Below are 26,314 nucleotides of genomic sequence, written 5' to 3'. Positions count from 1 at the left end.
CTGGGAGAGAAGACAACAAGGCTTGCTGAGTTGTGCAGTGGTAGCTGAAGTTTCCTGGGGTGTGGAAATGGGCCCCAGAGGCACATGGTCTGGGACTGTTTGCCATGCTTCTAATCATGGTGTAGGATGACCAAAAGGGCAGAGATGGGGGGGGGGGGATAGGCAAGTAATGTGAGATGAAATGCCCCTGCATTTGTTACTGCAGTCAGGCTACCAAGCACTTGAATTTTGATCATTTTGCCATAACTTCAGGCATGGGTTGTCTGTCTATTTTTTGAGTTCTGTTGTAACTTTGCAGAATTGCTGAATGATTTATCATGTTGAGGATGCGCACACATACAAACAAACAAACACACACACACACACACACACACACAAACGTATACATACATCTTACACATATACATTATATAGCCTAGAGGCGATAAATTCCAATAGGTATAGTATAGAATAGTTATATTATAATGAGCATAGAAAAACTTATAGCATCAAAAATTATAACTTGAACCTAGAAGGACTTATATTATCAAATATTCACAATTAGCAGACCTCTATGTTTTCATGTTTGTGTATGCCTGTCAATATGTTTGTAATCTCAGTATAATATTTCCTGAAATAATATCTACAAACCTATGCCACAATATTAAGAATTCCAGAGTTTACTTTTAGATGGGTATCGGTCATCTTACCCTTAGATTATGTATTGGGCATTACTCTTAAAGCCCTTTATGGCACTGGTCCAGGATCTCTGAGGAACCATCTTTCCCTGGTAGGATCAGCCTACCTCATTCACACCAACAGGAAGAGTTTACTATGGATCCCATCAGCCAAGGAATTTTGGCTAGGTATGGTCCAGTAAAATAGATTTTTCTGCAGTGGTCCCCACTCTTTGGAATATGTTGCTGCCAGTGGTGATATCTGCTCCTCTTCTAGCCTTCAAGAACAGCTTTATTTTTCTGATTTCCCTTTATTTATTTGATTTTGGTTGCTTGTGATTTTCTCCAGACATTAAGTTTTTTTAATACATGTACATCCTTCTTTTTTTCCTATTTCACACAATTTTAACTTGCCATAATTTGTAGCAAATTTGTGTTTGAATTATAGCCTATATTATAATGCCTTTCCTACTCTGCCACCAGGTTGAAGAGTTAACAAATAATCTTCAAGAGAAAACAGATAAATGCAGTGAGCTTTTGCTCTCTAAGGAGCAACTTCAGAGAGATGTGCAAGAACGGAACGAAGAAATTGAGAAATTAGAATGTAGAATCCAAGAACTGGAACAAGCTTTAATAATCAGTGCAGACAATATACAAAAGGTATTTTTCAGGAGTCTGTTTGATTTATAATTATGTATGCAGTATTGTTATCAATGTAACTTGCTTTACTTAATAATGAAAGAAATGTGACTTAAAGAAGTGGTAGTTAAATATACTTACTTTAAAGGTGGAAGAAAAAAAGAAATTTGGGTCTGCAACTAAAAGGGGGGACTTGCCTCTAGAAGCACAGCTGCAGGCAGAGCAAGATGCACTTGACAGGAAGGAAAAAGAGGTAGAGTATTTTTTTTTAATTATTCAGAACTTTCATTACTTTAAATTGAATTCCACATATGAGGTAAAGGAATTCATATCTATGCAGATTCTTAATTATCCAAGTCATGGTTGTCCCAAAAGTGCTTTTCAAAAAGGCAATTTGACTTTCTTGGTTTTTTCCTTGAAAACTGCGATAGCACAGTGGTTGGAGCACAATACTGCAGGCTACTTCTGCTGACTGCCACTAGGCTCAAATTGACCCATCCTTCTGAGATGGGTAAAATGAGGACCCAGGTTGTTGGGGGCAAGATGCTGACTGTAAAATACTTAGAGGGGACTGTAAAGTACTATAAAGCGGTATATAAATCTTATTGCTATTGCTATAAAACATGTCGCTTCTCCAAGAAGCTTTTTCAGTTCTGACTGAATTGAAGATGCTTCTTTGATGATAAGCAAAACATATTCAAGAAAAAATAAATAAAGAAGGTCCAGTTGCCTTCTGTATAAAAGGACCTTTGGAGCAAAGGATTCATGGTTATGTATAAACTTGGTTTTGTGTTGATCGCTTATAGTGCTCAAAAATATTTGTTAAACCTATACAAAATTATTCAGAGGGAGTAAATCAAAATGTATAAGTAAAAAAAAATCTTGTATTTGTTTTACTACTAGATAACCCATGACCCATTCATTCATTGTTTCAAAAATATTTCCTTACCTAAATAGATAAATAAAATTACCATGGATAGACATAAAAGCAGTGCCTTTATGTGGGAGGGGAATAGCTTCCAGCTTGCTGGCAGCTTTGCCATTGGCTTTGTTCGTGCAAAGCTGGCAGGCGGCATCAGAAACCAAACCTGATTGCGGCAGTATTGCAGGGTGGTGAGAAAGTGCTGCAGGGCACTACTTTGTCACTACAATTGGCTTTAGGATCCTTGAAATTTCAATCCCACAGTAAAAGTGAACCCCAGGTTTTGGACACATTCTTTTAACTTAGCCCATTTGAGATACTTTGATTCAAAAAATGTTGGCCTATGAGATAGATACCCAATTGAAGATTACAAACAGACAGGATAGTTTGAATAGTAAAAGGTTCATGTATTTTATTTTAAATGTTTAGTCATCTGAAATAACCCTAAAACAAATGTAGCCCTAATTCCCACCATAAATATTAGAATATATTCAACACATTATAAGATATATTTAATTATTCTGAAGATCATAGTGACCTTTAAACAAATATTTGAAATTTCTCTAAGTCTCCTGTTTATAATAAAATAACATAAACTGTATTGGAAGTTGTTTGCCAAGAATCCACACAGAGGATAATCAACATGATTTTGCTATTTCATTTTTTGGATAAGAGAAATGGCAATGATTTAGATCTTCATTGATGGATGGATGCATTAAATCATGTATAAACCCAAAAATATTAGCATGTAATACTAAGCAGGTTATTCACTAAGATACATTTAAAATATACCCAAATTATATTTAAAATTCTTGTATAATTCCATCCTAGGATCATCTGCCTACTGTAAAATTAACAAATGCACCCTCTCATCTTTTAATACTGAGGATATATGAATAAATCATATTTTATACTTGAAAGTTTGAAAGTATCTTTTTAAATACAAGCAAATGTTTAGTATATCAGCTTGTTTCTTAAAACAAGTGCTGCTAAAAAAAATTGCTCTTGTTTACATAAAATAAATTATTCCTTTGCCATTTATTTTGGATATACAGATCATAAATCTTGAAGAACAGTTAGAACAGTTCCGTGAAAAACTGTTAAACAAAAATGAAGAAGTGCAGCAGTTACAGATGCAGCTACAAATTCAGCTAAAAGAGTCTACAACTCGACAACAAGAACTTGAACAAGAAAATAAATTATTTAAGGTATTACTTGAGAACAAATCATGCTTTTCTTTCCTGTTTTAAACATAATCTGAGTTTAGGAAATCTGAAAATTATCAAAAGTATAAAATCTTGAATAAAATTTATAAATATAACTATTTATAAAATATTTTCTTGTTTCAGTTTATTCCTCTGATAAAATGAAAATAATTAGTGAAGGGAATATACAAGTTATTTCCATGCCATTGTTTTTTGTCTGTAGGAGGACATGAAACAATTGGGTCAAGCTATCCAGAATTCTGAAGATACTTCTATACAGGGTCATCATCAAGTTCCTGAAAAATATATAGAGATTATACAGGAAAAGGAACAGAAAATCCATGAGCTCCATGAACAAATTTCAAAATTTCAACAGCAGATGGAAATTACAACAGATAATAAAGTAATAATTTATGGAATCCTTAGTGACGCCATCCCTTTAAGCAAATAAAAAACATGTTAGAACAGAAATACACATAATTCTACTTCAAAATAGAATTTGCATAGATGTTTATTAAAGATACTTTTTAACACATATTTAATATTTCATATCATCCCTCTCTTTATTTACAGCTTGTGACATAGTTGAACTTTTACAACTGGTACAGTTTCTGGTAGTTATAATTATTACTAGTTAGTTTGTGTTATTTTTCCTGCCAATTATTTTCTCATGATGCAGAGCTTTTATTTGGTCACAACTAAACAGGTTTTTTTAAATGCATATAGCGATCAGTATCCCCCATAACACATTAAAAGGCTATATCTGAATGAAATCTTTATCTTATTTTATTTAAATAAATAGGAATTACTCTCATTTAGTTTTTACACATTTCATATAAAAAGCATTGGTATACAGAATGTTTAAAATATATATTTAATACAAAGAAATATAATTAATGACATAAAAATTTCATAATATTTTTCTTTATTTTTATCTCGCTTAGTTGGTTGAGCACATAAAAGAACTGGAAGCCCAAATAGAAATTTTAAAGAGTGATCAAGAACGTGTCAAGCAGAACAATGAACAAGAAATAGAACAGCTAAATGAAGTCATTGAAAAACTCCAACATGAAATGGGGGAAATGGAACACAAGATACTTTTGGACAGTTCACTGACCCAAGAAGATGTTGATAATTTAAAACACCAGCTTGATGTTGTATTGGCAGAAAGGGAAGATTTAGTGATGAAACTGGAAAATAATGTTAAGCAGTTATGCACAGCAAAGAATGAACTTGAATTTGAACAAATTAGCATGGTAGAATTAAAGATAGAACTAGATATACTGAAAGAAGAAATTGAAAAAATTAGAGAAAACCCTGAATTAAATATAAAGAGACGCCAACCACAAGATAAACAAATAATTACAAAGATAGAAGAAGATGCTTCTGGAACAAGTATAAATTTTCAGATGGTTGAGAAAGCTCTAGAGGAGAAGGATTTAGAACTAATCCAAAGCAACAAGGATTTCAAGGATTTCAAAGACCAAGCCCATATGGCATCAAACAAGGTCGAACAAAGAATAATGGAGCTAGAAAAAGGCCTTGAAGAAAAAGAACAAAAGTTTGCTGCACTCCTTCAACATCAAGCTGAATTAAATGTGGTTCTGGAGCAAATTCAGTGTCCCCCCCTGGCAGCTGTAGAGTCAGAAAATAACAAAGAAGAAGCCCTCTGTATTCAATTAGAAAATGCAAAATATATAGGTAGGGAAGATGCAACAACTAGGTTATTAGAGCTATCAGAAAAACGTTCAGAGATGCAGAGGCAACTGGCAGATGCACAAAATAACCTTCAACTAGAAAGAACAAAAGTGGAAATTGTACCAAAGGAGACAAAAGAAAAGGAAGAGAGCGTTGAACAATTGCTAAACGAAATAGAACAAATACAGAAAAAGGAGAAATTGTCAAGTTCCGAGGAAAATATGCAAACTCAGGTATAACTGGCTTGAAATTGTTTTCTTCAAGTATGAATCAGTCAAATATTATTTTGGGAAAAGGGGGGGCTGTAATTGTTGAAAATGCAGAAACTGAAAATGAATGGAATAAAGTATTTCTATATTACCTTTATGAGGAATAACAAATCCATGTACAAGTTCAAGCAATTAAAGAACCATAATGTAACCAGACATTTAACAAAAGTGATACATGGGTAATAAAGCCATTATTTTTGGTTACTCTTTATTGCAAAAATGGTGATACTTTACCAACATATGTGTTTCTAGCATCTTAACTGCATACGAGTAGCCACTTTCAGTGGGTAGTTAACTGGGGAAATGGTTAAATCTTTATTCCAAGGATTAATTTAAGTCAGGATTCATCTTCCATTATACCTATAACCCTAACTCCTCCCAATGTGAGAAATTACCTTAGCATAGTAACTAAGAAATACATGTCCGTACGTTGGTTTATACTCACATGATTTACTATTTTGGTACTAATAATTTAGGTGGTCGCAGTGAAAACACGCAAGGAAATTATTTTGAATTAGAAAAATTCATAGTGGAGTCAGCTACAGCCAAGGAATAGCTTAATAACTATTTTTTTAAAAAGCAGACGAAAAGGAAGATCAGTTACTGGGAAGAATAAAATAAACATCTGTTGCACTTTGCACTAAACGTTGCTGGGAACAATGTATTTGAAGGGTGCAAAATAAAAGTATTAAGTAACTAAAAAGCATATTGGGTGGACTTCGTAGAGAATTTCAATTATATGATTATTACATACCTGATTTTTATACATGATATCTTCATGTAATCAATCTAGAACTAAACTTTCAAATATTCAGAAGATTTGCTGTGAGGGTTGGTTGTTTCTTTGCATGATTTGTCAGTAATTCAGTAAGTAATTAAGAGCTCTATTAGTGAGGCTTTTATGTAGAAGTAAACATTGAGAATGATTTATGTCTATGCTTTAAGTAAGACTATCAATAATCTTAAAATATGATCTATAGATAGAAAAATATGACAAGAAATTAATATAATTTCAAGCAAATTTTTAGTATAGGACAATTCTCCAGACTAAATAAAATTTACTAAATAAAGTCTACAGAGCAGGTGGCAAGCTTTATTAGCAAAAGCTGGTCTTATTTTTTATTTCTTTGATTTTTACTTTCTATTCTTTACTTTTTACTTTCTATTCACACGCCCAAGGTGTATAGTGGTCCCTCCTTCCATTTTCCCAACAAGAAAAACCTGTGAGGTAGGCTAGGTTGGGAGAGGGGGAGCTTCTTGGAAGTTGCAAAATGAGATTCTGTCACTAAAAGTATATTTGAATCTTTACCAATCCAACATCTTATTTACCACACTGAAAATGTGCTTGCTGTGTGCATTGACTGCTTGTTGTTCATATACAGTTATCCTGTTTCCATGTTTTTTAATTTCTGAGTCTCAATGTGTTCCTGAATAGTACCACACAGTTACTTTTATATGCTGTGCCGTGCTCCCCACTGCTCAGTACATCATTCTTAAATTTGTACAGTACATCACCTGTGTTTTAATAATGAAAATTTAACTTGCTACCTATTAATAATTAGTGAAGTAATGATATTCATTGGTTTTCTTGTAATGGAAGGATAACAGAGCAGCAAAATTACAAGCATGTCAAAAATGTATACTTATGAGTAGCTGTCACTTCAAAATATTTGCAAAGAACTAGGTGGTTTAAAAAGATCATACTAGTTGTATCTTTTTTCTGTAAGAGTGAAGCATCTGAACTTTTGTTTATTTTCAGGTAAAAGAAATAAACCTGATTTGTCTTAAAAATGAATTAGAGCAAATCAGGAATAAATTAGACAAGACAGAAGAAATAATTGCTGGATATATAAAGAAGGAAAAGAATATTATCAAGCCAGAGCAAATAGATGTGAAATGGATAAATGCATCAAGTCAGACAGAAAAAGAACAACAGTTCAGTAGCTGCAACCAGACCTCACAACAACTTGAGAAAAGTGAAGGAATTCAGATTGATTTAGAAAATGAATATTGTTCAACAGAAGCTAGAGAACTCATAAAAGAATTTAAGGAAAAAATGAAACAAATGCAGAAATTACATGCTGCTGAAATAATAGACATGGAAATGAGACATACCTCAGAATCAGAAGGGTTGAAAAGAGAACAATGTATTGTAGTACAGGAGTTAACACAAGAATGTAATGCTTTGAAAAATGTCATAGCGGTTCTAAGAAACAAAGGGGTATGTGCTATCTAAAACACTAACAATAATTGGTTTTTCATAGATAAAATTTTCATTGCTCTACTAATGTTATTAAGGCACCCCACCAATGAAAAAGTTTGATTCATGTACAGATTCTTAAAAGTAGTTTCTAAACATTGGAAAAGGAATAGTAATGATTCATTCTTCATTCTATCATATCTGATGTTTCCTCCCCTAGGGCTTGCTAAGAGCTATTTATCACGAGGGCACACAAGTACTTTCGCTCACAGAATTTCTTTACAATGAAGGTGAAGTTTTTCCTATTAATCAAGAACTAGTACCTTGGCTAGAAGAACGCAAGGCTTTCTTAAGCAGTATTTTATCTCTGAAGGAGTTAATTGCTAAAATGCAGATTCACAGACAAACTAAGGTAATTATGATCACAGAATGGTTACATTTTAGCAATAGCACTTAGACTTACTTACCACTTCACAGTGTTTTACAGCGTTCTCTAAGTGGTTTTCCGAGTCAGCATATTACCACCAACAATCTGGGTCCTCATTTCCCAACCTAAAGTAAAGGTAAAGGCTCCTCGCGCATGTGTGCTAGTCATTACTGACTCTAGGGGCAGTGCTCATCTCCGTTTCAAAGTCGAAAAGCAGCGCTCTCCGTGGTCATGTGGCCGGCATGACTAAATGCTGAAGGTAACATTGTTACCTTCCCACGAAAGGTGGTCCCTATTTTTCTACTTGTATTTTTTTATGTGCTTTCGAACTACTAGATTGGCAGAAGCGGGGATAAGTAACTGGAGCTCACTCTGTTACCCGGCGCTAGGGATTTGAACCACTGAACTGTTGACCTTACTGATTGACAAGCTCAGCATCTTAGCCACTATTGCGTCCCTTTTACTAACCTACATATATAAATTATGAAATATTCTATTAATGTTCTTGTGGTGGAATCTCCAGCTAAAGTGGAGAGGGGGTCAAGAGGGATCAGAGTTATAGTCGTTACAGTGCAATAAGTGGCACAACCCAGACATTCTTCAGAATCCTTGAATCTTGTCATCCTTAAGGGAATGCATTCAGTCTGGCAAATAGTTTTGTAACATAAGTGACCAGCAATAAAACTTGTGTTGAAGTTATTGATGAGTGGTTCTGGTTATTTTTGCCTCTAGTTATAGAAATATTTATATTTCTATAAATATATTATAAAATTATTTTTGAATCTCTTGAAAGTGCCTCTTTTATTTAACTAGCTAAGACAAATTCTAGTCTCATTTTTCAAAAAAATATTATCAGTCTAATCTTTCATACAGTATGTCTGGACAAATGTGTACTACAATATAGTGTAAGTCATGTAATAGTAAATTTCAGTACAGATATTCTAGAGAAAAAATAAAGCTTGGTTATATTATTTTTTACTTTTATGCTTCTGTTTTAACACTAATCTTCAGATTCACAATTTTTTTTCAGTAGTGACTTTAAAGGGGCTAAGCAGCCTTCCCCAGTCTGCAAATGTATTGGCTCACTGATTTAGAATTCCAGAGATGAATACATCTGAAACGATGGGGAAAGCAGTTTTAAAGGGGAAAAAAGTTCATAAAAAACAAGAATTGCTAAAATTGCTAAATGCATGATAACCTATAGTCATAAATCTGTTCTTAAGACTACTGGAAGTCATTATATTGTTAAATGAAAAAGGGAGAGAGCTAAGAATTTTCAATAACATAAATATTTATAAAGCATAAACAAAAATAACAATTCATTCTTTTTAAAGCTTTAATATATTTATACACTATTGCTTTTGTTCTCCCTTAGTTTTGTGTAGCATCTGAAGCTTCTGACAGTGTCTCAGATTGGAGGGCTGAACTACTCTGTGCTGTTCAACAAATTTTCCAAAAAGAAAAAGATATTCTTCTAGCAGCAGTTCGAACTGAATTGGCAGAAGCTGGTGTACAAGATGCTTTGGGACTAATAAATCAACTGGAAAGCCGATTTCATGAGCAGGTGAATTATACTTGATAAAAGTAATAATTTTCTGTTGTTAATCACTGCAAATGTTTTTATTTAAGCAGTTTAAAAGATTCTGTGCTTATGATACTTTTTATCAGAGAAGAGAGAGGAAAGGAGCTTTCAAGAGAGTAGAGTAGAGTAAAATAAACGACTAGAATGGAATGGAATAGAATAGAATAGAATAGAATAGGTTGGAAGGGACCTTGGAGTCCCTTCTAATTCAACCCCATACTTAGGCAGGAAACCCTACCCCACTTCAGACAAATGGTTATCCAATCTCTTCTTTAAAATTTCTAGTGTTAGAGCAGTCACAACTTTTGGAGGCAAATTGTTCCCCTTATTAATTATTCTAACTGTCAGAAAATTTCTCCTTAGTTCTAGGTTGCTTTTCTCCTTGATTAGTTTCCATCTATTGCTTCTTCTCCTGTCTTCAGGTACTTGGAGAATAGATTGACCCCCTCTTATTTGTGGCAACCCCTGAGATACTGGAACACTGCTATCACGTCACCCGAGTGCTTCTTTTCATTAAACTAGATATACCCAATTCCAGAAACTGCTGGAATATTTTAAACTGATCATGTAGCATGCTTGCAACATCACTGTTTTGAGCTGCCAACATGATTGCATTGGTTTCATTGTGTAGAAAAGCAAAGTTTACAGTCTTGTAATCCTTCCATTCCCTCTCCAATCTCACTGCAAGCAGGATGGAGAATTAAAAACAAAAAGTGAGGCACAGGACAATTGTACTGATTATAACAGTGTTCATGTGGTTGAGGAATACTGCAAAGGTATATATGATTTCCAATTGGTCATAAATGTTTTTCACCCTCCACCATTGTTACATATTACAGTTGCTGAGCAAGTAATCAGTAAATGAATACTACCTGTACTCGGGGAAAAAACACTGGGTTTGAAGTTTATTCCAATATTCAAGCACTTCACCCAGATTTTTTTTCTTTTGAAGTCTTACATATTATTTACCTTTATGACGATAGAATTTATTAGGAATGGAACTGAATTTGTTTCTTTTTCATTAGAAACAATTCCATTGAAAACTGTTCCTTTTGTCTATATTATTAGGATAAAACTTGAAAAGTAAGTAATGAAACATACAGCATACACCAACATGTGTTTGCATTAACCACCTGTAAAATAAAACAGCCCAAACCCAATTTTATAAACTTTTGAGTCCCTCATGATAAATATTTTTCTTTAATAAAGCAATGTACTTACCAGCCCTGCAGGCTGAAGTTTTCTAACTCCTACTGGTTTTCTTGTAATTCTACCCTCCTTTATAATCTACTAAGTCTAAATCAGTAGAAGCAGGTACCTGACTCTATTGCAGTATACTGGCTCAGCTGAAAAAACATTGGAAATAACACAATCTAGTCATGAGTTACAAACAATTGCTCTGTCACAGTGCTCTGAAAGTCAAAACACTCAAAAGGCACTGCTCAAAATGGCCACATATCACCTCATTCAGTCTACCCAGTAGTAGCAGGAACATAATTATTTGCCATTACTGTACTAATCACTAGAAAGTATAGAAACTCTACCAATCTACCAAACCAAAAATGCAATCATGGGTGCTTAGAACCTCTGAGTTTAAACTTGAACATTGCTGATCTTTTTAAAACATTGTATGTATGTATGTATGTATGTATGTATGTATGTATGTATGTATGTATGTATATAAAACAGAACATGTTTATTTCAAACTGAAAAAAACTGTTCACCGTATACAAATTTTGTTGCAAGTAGAGAAAACTTGGATAATTTTGCCTAGTTGCATTTTTATTATGCTACTTATTATTATAAGTCTTGACAGATTCTATCACACCAAAATCGTGGGCTGAGGCCTATATAACCCTTTTGCCTAAAGCTGGAGCTGACCATACCCAAATCAAAAATTATAGGCCCATTTCACTTTTGAATGTGGATTATAAAATCTTTGCAGCTATACTGGCAGATAGACTTAAATTCTTCCTTAGTAAATTTATACACCCTGATCAGAATGGCTTCTTGCTGTCAAGGCATTTGAAAGATAATGTTAGAATTATTTTGGATGCCTTAGAATATTATGAAGCCCAGCCGGATAAACAAGTGGCCTTTATGTTTCTTGACGCAGAAAAGGCTTTTGATCGGGTAAATTGGAAGTTTATGTTGTCACAATTAGAAAATATGAAGTTTGGAGAAAACTTCTTAAATGCAGTTCAGGCAATTTATGTACGACAAACTGTGACATTATTGGTAAATGGAGAAGAGGCGGGTGATATTGAGATTGGTAAAGGCACAAGACAAGGATGCCCGTTATCCCCCCTACTATTTATCCTCACATTAGAACCCCTTCTTAGAATAGTGAGGAGTGATACACAAATTAAAGGGTTACGAGCTAAAACTCAGGAATTTAAGGTCCAGGCTTTTTATTCTGGAGGATCCTATGGCTTCTGGGATACAACTTTAACATAAAATAGAGGAGTACGGTAGGATAGTGGGGCTACATATAAATAAAGAGAAGACAAAACTGTTAATTAAGAATATGGCTTTGAACCAGAAAAGGGAAGTACAAAGCCTGTTAGGGATTAACATGGCCCATAAAATACAATACTTGGGAATTTGGCTCACGGAGAGATGTTCTTCTATCAAGGTAGATAATTATATGAAATTGCTACAACAGGTATCTAAGGATATGACTAATTGGAGTGGTAAACAACTGTCTTTGATGGGTAGGATTGCGACAGTTAAGACACATGTATTACCAAAATGTTTGTTTCTGTTTCAAATAGCACCAACTAAATTGGACAAATTTTATTTTAAATCTTTGGAGACAATAGTGGCTCAATTTATATGGCAAGGCAAGAAAGCACAAATTAAAACCCAAATGTTGCAAAAACGTAAAGAACTGGGAGGCTTCGGAGTACCCAACTGGGAAGCATATTATAATGCAGCAATTATGACATGAGTGAAGGATCAGGTGACGTTGAGTAGAAGGCGCCTATTGGCTATAGAGGGACATGACCTCCCCCAGGGATGGCATACCTCTCTCTGGCAAGAAAGAGATACCCCCCATAGGTACTTCATGGGACATTATATTCGGAAGATTTTGATGGGGGTCTGGGAAAAGATGAGGCAAAAATACTATCTTAGGGTTCCGTGCTGGTTGGCACCGTTAGAGGCCTTAACGCATCCCAGTGTATTTAATTGGACAAGAAACATAACATATAAAGACATTATGACAGAAGATGGCAACATGAAGACTAAGATGGAATTAGAGCAGCAGGGCAGGAATCTGGAATGGTGGGAATATTTACAGGTTAGAAACAGGTTTAAAAGCGATAGGGTACGGTTTGGGATCTACCCAAACCCTCAGGGGCTAGATAAGATTTTGTTTGGCGGAGATAAGAAAATGTTATCGAGATTTATCAAATTTTGACCTGTCAAGATGTTAAAGAAGAGATGGATAAAAGCCTTCTAATAGCATGGGAGAGAAACTTTGGCTATGAGATTGAAATGGGCAAATGGTGGGATCTATGGAGTAAGACTATTAAACTTACAATATCTACTGCATTTAAAGAAAACATATACAAGATGGTTTATAGATGGCACTTCCCCCCAATGAGGTTAGCCAAAATGTTTCCTGGGTTATCTCCACTGTGTTGGAAATGCAGAAGAAGGGATGGCACATTCTACCATATTTGGTGCTCTTGTGCTGAGGCCACGAAATACTGGAGAAGGATTGAAAAATGGCTTAAAGAGGTTACTGGGGCAAGCATGGAATGGAAACCCGAGAATTTTTTATTAAGCATAAAACCAGAAAACATGAGTAAATCAATATGGCGTTTGAGCCTACATATAATTGTGGCCACAAGAATAACTTATGCACAATTTTGGAAATCTACTACCATACCGTCGGAAGATGCCATAATTAAAAAGATCTATGAATGTGCAGAAATGGACAGAATGACGGGTTGGCTGAGGGACAAAGGAGAAACGGAACATTACGTTAGCTGGAATCTATGGTATATGTGGGCGACAAGGAGAACCGCAGGGACTTAAAATGGGGAAAGTCAAATAGCAGTTGTTAACAATGGGAACTAAAAGTGAACATGGGTATTGTAATAGATCCCTGAATTTTGTAACGAGAAGATGCGGCTTAGAGACTAAACAATGAGGAAGGAAAAAAAAGTTGGGCTGTGAATGACTGTCACCGCAGGGGAGGGGGTTGTATGTTTAAAATTGTATTTGTATATTTTACTCTTTAAAAAAATGTATAACCAATAAAGATTACTTTAAAAAAACAAAGAAGAATATAAAAAAAAACAGAACATGTTTATTTCAAACTAAAAAAAACCTGTCACCGTATACAAATTTTGTTGCAAGTAGAGAAAACTTGGATAATTTTGTCTAGTCTTGCATTTTTATGATGCTACTTATTATTATTGTATACACTTCAATTTTATGATTTATTTTTCATACCTATATTTATTGGGAATATTTTACATATAAATTTGCAAATAAATGAAACAACTATTTTGGCCATCTAGATTTTTTTAATAGATGCAAAACTTTCCATCGTGTTCAATGGCAATTTATTTTTACCTTTTTACTTTAAAATAGTTAGTTAGGGCCGTGGGAAATAAGCATTATAATTGGGACAACATAAATTAAAATTCCACTACATCTTAAAGAGACATGGGGAATTGGAAAGTAATTGTAAGAAATACAGTTAAAGGTGTTAAATCCTTTTATTGCAATAGTATTATAAATATAAGTGGATGTACTGCCGTTTAAGAACACACACATAAGGCACAAAAATGATCTCATGAAAAATGTTTTTATTCTTCTGTTGATGAATTCCACTACATTCCTATAATTTATCTGAGATGAGGACTTGTTAACTTTTTGAATAGTAAAGGCAAGTTCTAAACAATTTATTAATCTGGTATTTCTTTCTGCTTTTTATTTATATCTGCTTATGATAAAAGGTGACGTATCAGAGGAATGCTTTGGATTTCATTCAGCATGCAGATAGACAAAGTTTGTTAATGGAAATCAATACTTTGCATGAACAGCTAAACAGGCAAGGTGAAGAAAAAGAAATCCATCCAAAATGTCAAGGTAATGTGTAAAACCGTTTGATCAATGTGGTTATCTTCATTTTCCATCAGACTTCCTTTCTAGGCTTCAGTTTGAAAAACAAAGGGGGGGGGGGGTTGTGTGTTATTGTTAGTATATATGAACTAATAACATAAGTATACCAAAATTCAACTTGGACAACATATCATACGTTCTCATTTAACCAACTTCAAAAAGACAGAAAGTAGCATTAATAATGTCAGTGCTAAGAGTCTAACAAGTAAAATATAGTGGCCTAGCTAAGCTGAAATTCTTGCAGTGAGTTTAAAATTATTATATAATAATAATTTATAAAATGGAAGTAATCCATGTTTCATCAAAGAATTAAAGATCAAACACACCTTTAGTATTATTGAAGTTAAATGTTTTCTATAAATAAGAAACTGATTTTCCTCTTTGGTCAGGATTTTGTTTCAATGACAGATTAGCATGTTTAGTCTGTTTCTTACTGTGTGACAATGTGCTCCCTAGAACCTTTGGGATACAATATGGAAATGCAAATAGAGCTCAAAAATACTAAGGACAGAACAGCTGAACTTCAAGAGCAGCTCACTTCTGAAAGGATGGTGGCTGAAGAACTGAAAAATGAACTTGGGCAAACCAAACTGGAATTGGAAACAACTCTAAAAGCACAACATAAGCACTTGAGGGATCTGGAAGCTATCAGGTATAATTTTCAAGGTTTTTTTTTTCTTTAGCTCTGTAGAAGATCCTACTTTTTTTTTTACAGTTCTGTTAAAAACCAGTTTTAAAGTGAGGCTGTTTAAATCTTACTCATTTTAATGCAACATTCACATTGACTTCTTTTACTTTTCATCATTTTAAAATGATTGGAATGAAGAGGCTCTTGCAGCAAACATTGTATAGAATTGATTATTCTCCCCAGTGGTGGAGACAACAGCCAGGATGGGTTGTCTCTGTCCAGTGACCAATAGGACTGAGTCTAGAAATAAAATTTAGGAAAACTTGCAGGTTTGCCTTGAATATGCAGTTTTGTGCTCAGTTAGTTTAGATATTTTCAAATAACTAAAAGTAATTTATCTTGGTTTGTATCAGAAATGAACTTAAGGGAAAGACAATTGAACTTGACATCTTACAAAACACGATTACAAATGAAAGGAAGAAATCAATGGAGTTTCAATGGGCTCTGGAAAAGGAGAAAACAAAAGTGGGACACAGTAAAAAAAGAGAAAAACAAGAAATTGAGGTAACCAATCTTGGTTATTTAAAATGTGCAGTGGGAGTGATTGCTATACAGATTATGAGGAGAAGGAGGAGGTTTTCATGCTTTAGTATATATTTAATAAGATACCATGCATTGTAAAGATTGAGAATTAAGCCAGCATCTTTAATGATAAGATAAAAACAACAAGTTGCAAAAAGCAGAGTTCATTCGAAATACCTCAGTGAACAAAACTTGATACTTGTAATTGTTCTTGTCAGCAATTTCCTTGTACCAGATGTAGTCTTTTATACTAACTCATTAGCAAAAAGTTTTTTTCTATAGGCTTACTGAAACAAATTATGAATATGATGAATAGGTAGGTAGTCCTATGTATTAGGCCTATTAAAATCTGAGAGTTTTTTTCATTCACTTTAAAAGCCTGTTTTCAGATTCTCCAAGATTACTTCAAAGATTGTGTCCACCAGCTTAGGCAGGGAAGAGGTTGAACAGCAACATCGGCAGTACAAACACATACCACGTACACCCAAACATGTTGTGCTAGGCCATGGCAACCTCTTCTTCTCTGTGCGGATGCTGTTTATTGGTTACTCAACCAAAAGAGTTGACTTAAATCTCCTTTGTTCCAATATGCCTAACCATGACTCAGATTAGATCAGCCTTTCATTACTGAACATTATTTGTAGAGTGAATGTCTTATTCTAAGATAGCTTTGCTAACAATAAAATAGTTTTGATTTATAGCTTTATTCCTAAAATTGCAAGTTCTCTCAATGTAACATGCATCCTTAATATATCAGTCCAGAAAATGTAACGTGTATCCTTTATACTAGTCCAGAAAAAAAAAATGAACAGACTTCTAAATTAAATTTGAATTAACTTTTGAATTAAAAATCTAGTAAGATCAGCATGTGACAAGCTTTTAACTATCAATTTCTAATTTCTTCAAAATTACTGTTTTTATGGTACATTCTAGTGGTCTTTACAAAGAGTTAAATACCCACATTTTGCTTGTTTTTGTTGTTTTCCTCTTGTAAGGATTTGAAATTTACTTTTGAAAATGAAAGACAGAAGAATATAGAACTGAGTAAGCTTTTGGAACTTGAAAGACAGCTGTCAAATGATTTGCAAAAGAAGATTGAATCCCAGGAGGCATTAAATGAGGAGCACAAGTTTGACCTTCAAGTACTGTTGGAATCTGAGAAACTCAAAGTTGTGGATCTATGCAGTGCCCTAGACAAAGAAAAAGACTTGCACATCCAGCTCCAGATGATTGAACAGATAAAGCAGGATGGAAGTTCTGCACATTCAGATGAATTGCTCAAAGATCTGCAAAAGCAATTGAATGAAAAGCATGACCGTATAGTTCTAATGGTTAATGAATTGGAAGAGAACAGATTGAAATGTGTGAAATTGGAGCAACTATTGGAAAAAGAGCAGCAGAGAAAAACTATACAGGACGAACAAGATGTTAATATCTTGGCACAACAAACAATACATGAGCTGGAGTCCCCAGTGGAAGAGTTGCAGTGGCAAATTGAAGAAATGAAACAACAAATTCTTAAGTCGCTGGGTAAAGAAGAGAAACAGCAAGAAATGGTTGAAGAGTTACAGCAAAAAATGCAGAGAAAAGAGGTAGGATCACAGGTGGAAAAAGCAACATGTCAGGCTGTAAATGAGGTACGTATCCCTCCAGAAACAAATTTATTTTGCCTTTCAGTATTAGAAGTGATTATTAATACATTTATATTTGTTATTTGTTCAGAGTAATTTTCAAAATCTGCCTTTGCTTTATATCTCATTTACATGTAATTTCATTGTTTCCTATAATGCAGATGATACTAAAATATAAGAATGTCCACAAGCAGAATTTCTGGGATTAGGCACAAAGGTACACTTTAAGGAGGAGGCTAAATCAAAGCCAGGATTCTCTTGTTTTCATAAGCTAGAGTTCTAGAGCAAGAACAGCCTCTAGTTTTGTTTTAAGACAGCAACAAGTCACAGAATACCTTAATTGGATGAGATTCTTGATTTGTTCCCGCAGCAACAGTCTAATGGGGAAAGCACAGGAATGAATACTACTTGGTTGATCACAATAAATCAGAACACTTTAGATTCCTGATTTACTATTATGTGCAGAGTAGCCCTTAGTTAACTTAAACAGTTTAAAAAATACAGGTAGTCCTCAACTTACAATTCATTTAATGACCATTCAGAGTTACAGTATCACTGAAAAAAATGAATTCTGATCATTTGTTACAGTGACAACCCCATGATCACATGATTTACATTTGGATGCCTTACAACTGAATCATATTTATGATGGTTGCAGTGTCCGAGTCATATTATTGCCTTTTGTGACCTTCTGACAAGCAAAGTCAACAAGAAAACCAGATTGACTTAAAAACCGTTTTATTCATTTAACAGCTGCAGTGATTCACTTAATAAATGTGGCAAGAAAAGTCGTAAAAGGGGACTAAACCAGTGGTGAAATTCAATTTTTTTTACTACAGGCTCTGTGGTCGTGGCTTGGTGGTCGTGACAGGGGAAGGATACTGCAAAATTCCCATTCCCACTGGGACCAGCCAGAAGTGATATTTGCCGGTTCTCTGAACTACTCAAAATTTCTGCTGCTGGTTCTCTAGAACCTGTCGGAACTTGCTAAATTTCACCCCTGGGCTAAACTCACTTAACAAATTTCTCACTTAACAATATACATTTTGAGCTCAATTGTCGTTGTAAATTGAAGACTACCTGTATTTCATAAAATTTCCAAGAAAACTGCTTGAGCTGTTGTGAGAGAGTAGGTTGCCCAGCAAATACTCAGCATCTGTGCTGTATTGTCCTGTCTCTTTAGCCCTCTTCCCGGCGGGCATGAGAATAAAAGCTATGCTGAAAGACAGCTGGGTGTAATGGATCTGGGAGAGAGAAGAAGCTATGTCTCCATTTGTGGAGTAAAGCAATCTGAAGCAGCTAGAAAGAGATAATTGTTCTATAGTAGTATTCACAAGGAGTAGGTGTAGTAGGAGAAAGAGTGATAATTGCAGTAGCAGTAATATTAAACAGTGGAGAAGAATGGTGTAGTGGTGAACAATGAGTAATATCTATAAATGTTTGTTTAGGTATGTTGTATAGGGATCTATGTGGTTGACTTTGTATTTTGTATTTGAAGCCCATTAAATGGGTATAGTTAAAAATATTCTGTGAAATATGTAAAGTTTAATCAAATTTTAAAATTATTCTTTACGGCCATAGATTTTCTAGATTTTAGAACTGTTGCATACATAAATAACTGTTCTAAAAGCTGGAGAGTCTGTGACCATGCAGACTTATATAAAATAAGATAAACCAGACTATCACGTGTTAATCTTTTCTTTAGAATTGTTTATTCTAAAAGTACTTGTCTCCCTCCATTCCCAACACACACACACACATCATCTTCTGAACAGTTGTTTATCGCAATATATGTTCTTTAATATGATATTTTGTCAATTCAGAATACAAATCCTCCCAAAGCAGCTAACATACAATATAAATGATCAGGAATAACAATATAATAGTTATCTTATTTTTAATAATGTAAGTAAGTATAGATTTTAAATAAAGCTCTTACTCAATAGTCCCAAATGTGAACTGAAACTTGGGGTTTTTTTCCTTAAAATCATTAAAACCAAGAAAGTCCAGTTGCTTTTGGAAAAGCACCTTTGGGACACTATTACTCAGATGATTGGGGATCTCCATAGATACACTTACTCCATAAAAGTATTTGTATTAAAAAATACAAATGCCACATAGTTAAAAATATATTTTCTTGACTTTAGAACTTTCATATAATTAGTAGAAAGTAGTTTTCTTCTCTGCTTCCCCTACACCTTCTCGGCATACTTTCATGTGCAGGTTGCTTCAGAAGAATCTAGTGAGCGAACAAGAAAGTGGATTTTCCAGCAGAAAATGGGAGCAGCTGAAACAAAAGAATTATCTTACTCTTCCTTAATGGGCATTGGAGAAGAAGGAGAAGGTGATGCCTCCAGACAATCTGAAGAGATTGAGATGATTCGGCAGAAGATCAACAATGTGTCTTCCAAGTTGAAACCCTTGGCCAATAAAGCTGCTTGCAGGTTAGATATATTTCTTTTTAATAGCAATACAATGATGAAAAACTTCTATATAACGAGTATATTACAATTTAGGAGTTTGTGATGTGAGCAGTGGGAAGCAGGTTATGAGCCAGTATAAAGTTATAAATAAAAATAACAATTTCTGAAGGAAGTCTTTACATTTTTTACAGTATTAAGCCATGACTATAGTTGTATCGTTTACTTTCCATTATTTTATGTTGTACATTTTAAATCTAAGTCTTAACTTAGCTTGGATTGCTTTATAATCATAATCCTTGTTTTGTAATAACTTTTATGTGTATCTTCTTTCACAAAACATTATTATTGAACCTATGGCATTTATAATCTGTGATAAACATAAGAAAACCATGACAGTAGGAGAGGGGAAAAATGATTATGTGTATTTCATTGTCAATCGTGCTACATAAATGTCAGATATATAGATATATATTTATATATTATTCCAGATTACCCTTTGAAAAATCAGATGATGAAGATTTAATTGGAATACAACATGACATAGAAGACGTTCTAGTAAAATTGCAAGTGCTCGCTGATTTATATAGTGTGGAGGTAATGTTCAGGGAAAGGGAACAGAAATACTTATTTAGACTTATTTTTAAGATTGAAAATGATTTATTTAAATTGAATTTGTATATATTTGCAAAGCATAAGATAACTTCTGTTTTCCTGTTTTAAATCATATGGACTGTTTTTAACATTGTAATTTGGAAGAGTATAGTTGGGTTTTTACTTCTTATTTACCATTTGAAACTAGAATTTTGAATCAGTTCTTCCCACATGTGAAGTAATCCAGGCAATTTACAATGAATCCAAATACATAAAGCAAAGTACAATCTTTCATGGAAGTCTTATTTGAAAAGAAGCAATAGATTTTGTATGCAATGTAAATATGCATTATATTTGTGGTTTGATTTGGCTTCCATTTCTTAGAAAGCAGTATTGCAATATGTTTCCTAATTGCAGATGTGTTCAAGCTACTGAGCTGCTTTACTTGCTATTTTTTCCCTACATAGGTTAGTTCAATTTTCCCATCTTCAGCCTCATTGATTGAAGGACTGCTAAAACAGTATTCTGAATTGAATGAGCTTGTGAAAAGATTGGGAGAAGAAAAAATGACTATGAGAGAAGAAATAATAAAGCTAGAAAAGGAACTTCGAAGTTATAAAGGCAAAGGACCTTGTGGAGACTCAGTACGTTTTTTCCATCCTTTGAAACTATATCAATTTCTCCTCCATCTTAAGTACTTATTTGTTTGGCCAAACTGTCAAATAACTTGAAAGCTCAATGTAAAGTTAAATAAGAACTGTTTCATTTAACTGGCGCCTTTTAAAAAAATGAAAACAGACTAATGGTAGATTTCCTTCCAGTGGAAGTAATTTACAGAGATTTCATTATAAGGATATCATTTTAATTTCTGCAGTATAAAAATCTTCAGCTTTCCCTTTAATATCTATATTTTAGATCTTATGCATATAAAAAGTAATTTATTTTAATTGGATATGTAATTCAGTACTTAGATTGAAATCTTATGCAGACTCCATAGTGAAGAAGCAGTGGTTGCTACTTAAGAACGTTCACTTTTCCATGAAATTGCATATTCTTGGACTAATTTTCACAAATAATCATTTTATGGTAATAGGTAATCAATCTACAGAAGCATAATGGGGAGGCAAGCACATCCTATTACTAGGCTTGCCCTATGTTGCATCCACACACACTATATAAGAGCCAAATATGTTTAAGTTGTAGAGTTCAGCATTCAGTTTTTCCACAGGTCTTAAGGATAATGATTACTATTACTATTTCCATATTTATTCAACCAGTGATAAGTGAGGCCAGAAAGAATGACTAAGATCTTTCTATAAATGCTTTCTTGACTATTGTACATAATTTGGCTGTGTACATTACATTTGTTATTATCTCTTAGTAACAAGGAATAGGTTGTAATTACTTCTCATTAATTTGGATACTTATTTATGTTCCTTTTGAAATTTTGCAGTCATTACATAATGGAAGAAATATTGATGCACCGATTACATCTGAAAAAGAAATCTCGCATAAAGAGAAATTAAGTCTTCTAAAGAATTCAGAAATTAAATTAACGAAGTTTAAAGAACTAAAAAATGAAGCTTTCTTGAAAGAACTGGAATCAGAGTCTGAAAATGCAGCTTTAAAGGTGAAAAGCTTTATCTTACCTACTTATTGGACCATTTTTTCTGTTATTAAACCTTGCACTGATTTGCTTTTTATGGCAATCTGAAATCAAATGACCTGAAATGTGGCACCCTTATTTGTGACCATTCTTCGGTACCAATATTTTTTTATAGAACCTCACAAATTGGGTAGCAAAATGCTTGAGCTTTGGTGCAATCTGTTTTACTCAATTGAGATTTTGAAGATTTTAAAAATGGGAAGGTTCTTATTTTCATTCCTTCTGAAATATAGTATAAAATGGTCTGAAAGTTCTTTCTCTTGTTCCTTTCTGTGACATGATTGCATCAGTAAAAGATGCGTAGCCTACTAGCAAGAGAGAGACCTGAATTAAATCCCTTGCCCAAATAATATGCCTGGACTAAATTGAAGGAAAAGTCAACTTCCCATATCTAGCTGATTTTCAGAAGAAAGTATTTGCCCACTTATGATTGGAAATCTCATGCATCCATGCTGTATTACTAACACGAGCAATTCAGAATACTAATCTAATAACATAATAACATAAGTTATCATCAAAATTTATTTTATTAGATGATAAAGTGGACTGAATGCCATAAAATAACAACTTCTTCATGATTGCATGTAGCACCTCACAATGTGTAATTTCTCACTGTATTTAATTTCTATTCTAGATAATTTATGCAAAATATCTGAGAGCAGAGAGCTTTCGAAAGGCTCTCATCTATCAAAAGCAATATTTGCTGCTCTTATTGAATGGGTTTCAGCAGTGTGAAGAATTCACTGCAACTCTTCTTGCAAGAATGGATAGGCAGCCTCCCTTCGTTCAACTGGAGGCCATTACACACCATTCAAAAAGTTTTACCCGATTTCGCTCAGCTGCTATAGCGCTAATTGCAATTTCAAGGTAAGACATAAAAGATTCAATTCTTCTTAATAACACATATATAAAACCGATTATGTATTTAAAGTGATAAAATGGTTGAAACAAGGTACTTAATTAAATGCTAAGCCTTCCATCTAGGAAACTATTCTCCAAAGTATATAGGGAATATTTAGAAAGCAAATAAGCAGATAGTAAATTAAGAAATCGATTATATCTAAGCAAGAATTTCTCATATATGGACATGAAATGTGTTACTTCTTATTGATTTTTCATATCAGATGTCCTAAATATTACAATATATTTCCCTTTATTATAAATGCAGAATGAAGTCGCTGGTTCAAAAATGGAAACGAGTTACTGCTTATCATTTAACTGGCATAAACCTAGAAACTTCTAGCCAGAATACAGGTAAATATTTCAACGCCACGGAAAAAAATGACATTACTGTTTTTCACACTTAAATGACTGTTGCAGCATCTCCAGGGTTATGTGGTCCAAATTTCAGGTGCTTGGCAACTGGTTCATATTTATGATGATTGTAATGTCCCTGGTCATGTTGTCACCTTTTGCAGCCTTCCATCAAGCAAAGTGAATGGGAAAACCAGATTCACTTAACCACTGTGACTAAGTTAACAACTGCAGTGATTCATTCAACAACAGTGCCAAGAAAGGTCTCAAAATGAGGCAAAATTTGCTTAACAACTGTCTCAGTAACAGAAATTTTGGGCTCCATTGTGGTCATAAATCAAAGACTACATTTATATAAGAACATGGTATCTATTGTAAGATTCAGTTTCAGATCTCCTCTGAAAAAGAAGAGTGAAATATCACCACATATTCCATGTTTCATATGACATTTCAGAAGTCATTTCATCAAGAAATGGCAACTATTTAAGGCTTTCAGTTTTAATTGATTTTAATTGAATTATGTAGTATTTATTATTCCATATTGTATAATTGTAAAAATATTTGATACCTATTGCTGTTTGAATTAGAAGTTATCTGTTCATTCTTTCCAAAATGCTAAGGAAATTTAAAAAAAAATTTTTGGCTAACATGAGTAATCATTGGAGGCATGATTAATAAAATCTTATACTCTAATTGTTCTTGTATCTATGCCAAAAGCTATCTCCAAAAAAATTGAGAATTTATCTGAATATTTATAGGCTTTTTTAACAAAAAGTCTCCATCTGCCAAATATTTTAAAAAGCTGATTGAGTTCTAAAATAAGATTATTTTTGTTCTTTGTGTAGATAACGAGTTACAGTCCAATTCATTTTCTGGTAGTCTGGAACTCTGTGGAGAACATAGAGCTGCTTCTTATAGATCCAAATCAGAACTGGAATCTCTCAGATCTCCTTCTTCTTATCAAAATAGGTAAATGTAGATATGCTCACTGCCTGCATTTCAAATACCAGGTTGCTAGAGCATATACACCGTTTCTCAGTATAAAATGTTGCTGACAAAACAATTTTATTAGTTCTCCAGATGCACATGCTTAGTGACTCTGGAAATTGCTAGAAATATTTTGATCTGAATCTTTGCTACTTGGCATAGTATTTCAGTGGTACTTATTATTGGTTTGCAAAGTATTTTTTGCAATTTGAACCTGGAAAGTATATACTTTTCCCCAAGTATATTATGAAACTGTCTTCCATTACATATCATATACATCTCAGGCCTGTGCTGAATTGGACCAGATATTCTACTGTTCCACTAACTGATTTATAGTAGAATTTTTGTATGCTAAAAAGTTCTCCAACTTTATCTTATTTTGCATTACTAAAAGTAGTTTCTGAAGATTGGGGAAATCTATAACTCAGCAAAAGGAGCTGCAATCAAAACTAAATCAGCAGAAATCTTTGTTTTGTGTATGTAGGAAAACATTTTAATAAGATGCATTAGTTAACTGGTGTATTTTTAAATATTGGAAACTTTGGGAAATAATACTGTCTTGACAAAATGTATTAAGTGAATAGTATTGAACTATGGGAATGCTATTTTATAAGCTATGTTAGTGTATTTTAGGGATGTGATGTAGGGATGGGTTGCTGCCAGTTCACTACACGCATACCAGATGTACACTGTGCGTGCACGCGCAGTTGACTGCTAATTGCCCAGAACATGCAAAAATGATTAAAAAAACAGGCCGGGGAACCAGTTTGCGGTGTGGTGAGTCTGCCGTCCCTATTGGTTGGGCGACCCAATCCAGATTTCCACTACTGGCTTGCACGAACCCGTGCCAACTGGTAGCAATCCACCTCTGATGTGATGGCTCATTGGTTAAAGACGCTGAACTTGTCAGGTGGGCAGTTGACATCCCAGATTCAAGACCTGAGCTCCGCACAATGGGATAAGCTCCCATTATTTGCCCTAGCTCCTGCCCAGTTAGCAGATTAAAAGCATGCAAATGCAAGTAGATTAATAGATACCAAATTCGGTGTAAAGGTAACAACATTCTATGTGCCTTTGGTGTATAGCCATCCTGGCGTGATGACCAAAATTGTCTTTGGACAACACTGGCTCCCTCACCAAGAAACAGAGGTGAGCATCACTCCCTAGAGTCGGACACAACTGAGGAAAACTTTTACCTTATTAGTGCATTTATCAATTGAAAGCCTCTGTGGCTAGTCAACAAGAACTTCAAATAGTACATATGTCAAGTGCAATTGTAATAATTGTAGACTACTTTTCAATGTAACCTGCCTCAATTTCTTTTGTTGAATCTTTTATTGCAATGCTTTTTTAAAGATGCATATCAATGATGCCAAGTAAGAATTTGTTTAATGTTAATGGACAGGAAAAATACCTGGTAAGTGTAAATTGATAAATTGCATTTCTTCAGGGCATTACAGTATATATTTACTTTTCTAATGTTTAGGAAATTGGATTATTTTCAGTATTTATAAACTGCCAGATATTTTGCAACATTCAGTAACATTTTTGTGTTTCTCTTTTCTAAGGTATCAGGGCGCCCATACTGATGTCAGCCCAGCATCCCCTGCATCTTCTCAGCTGCAGAATTACGATCCTGATGGATCTTTAACAGATTATTTTAATCGTCTGAAGTCCCTACAGAGACGACTTGGCCAGGTACAGCCAGGTAAATATCACTGTTCTTTTAGTTGCAGTTTCCTCATCTGGTACTCAGACTAAGTTCTACTACATGTAGCCTTCAACTTAAAAGTTCATTTAGTGATTGTTAGAAGT

The 26,314-nt window shown here is 34.0% G+C and overlaps 1 protein-coding gene across 5 annotated transcripts in view; it reads left to right on the top strand.

The window, feature by feature from the left end:
* Positions 1-26,314, top strand: part of AKAP9 (A-kinase anchoring protein 9) — a 115,870-nt gene that overhangs the window by 87,471 nt on the left and 2,085 nt on the right. For 4 of the 5 annotated variants that reach the window (XM_032237727.1, XM_032237728.1, XM_032237725.1 and 1 more), the window contains 19 exons: positions 1,140-1,316; positions 1,444-1,548; positions 3,273-3,425; positions 3,646-3,825; positions 4,367-5,353; positions 7,810-8,001; positions 9,392-9,580; positions 14,572-14,704; positions 15,194-15,389; positions 15,779-15,929; positions 16,943-17,584; positions 19,802-20,022; positions 20,490-20,595; positions 21,060-21,236; positions 22,046-22,222; positions 22,893-23,125; positions 23,427-23,512; positions 24,358-24,481; positions 26,068-26,207. In XM_032237727.1, coding sequence (XP_032093618.1) covers positions 1,140-1,316; positions 1,444-1,548; positions 3,273-3,425; positions 3,646-3,825; positions 4,367-5,353; positions 7,810-8,001; positions 9,392-9,580; positions 14,572-14,704; positions 15,194-15,389; positions 15,779-15,929; positions 16,943-17,584; positions 19,802-20,022; positions 20,490-20,595; positions 21,060-21,236; positions 22,046-22,222; positions 22,893-23,125; positions 23,427-23,512; positions 24,358-24,481; positions 26,068-26,207 — 4,369 coding nt within the window. The remainder of the gene's footprint in view (positions 1-1,139; positions 1,317-1,443; positions 1,549-3,272; positions 3,426-3,645; positions 3,826-4,366; positions 5,354-7,809; positions 8,002-9,391; positions 9,581-14,571; positions 14,705-15,193; positions 15,390-15,778; positions 15,930-16,942; positions 17,585-19,801; positions 20,023-20,489; positions 20,596-21,059; positions 21,237-22,045; positions 22,223-22,892; positions 23,126-23,426; positions 23,513-24,357; positions 24,482-26,067; positions 26,208-26,314) is intronic. The other variant, XM_032237726.1, reaches the window with a different exon arrangement.

Source organism: Thamnophis elegans, chromosome Z (genome assembly GCF_009769535.1).
Source record: "Thamnophis elegans isolate rThaEle1 chromosome Z, rThaEle1.pri, whole genome shotgun sequence".
Classification (NCBI taxonomy): domain Eukaryota; kingdom Metazoa; phylum Chordata; class Lepidosauria; order Squamata; family Colubridae; genus Thamnophis; species Thamnophis elegans.
This window is presented reverse-complemented; position numbering and strand designations above follow the sequence as displayed.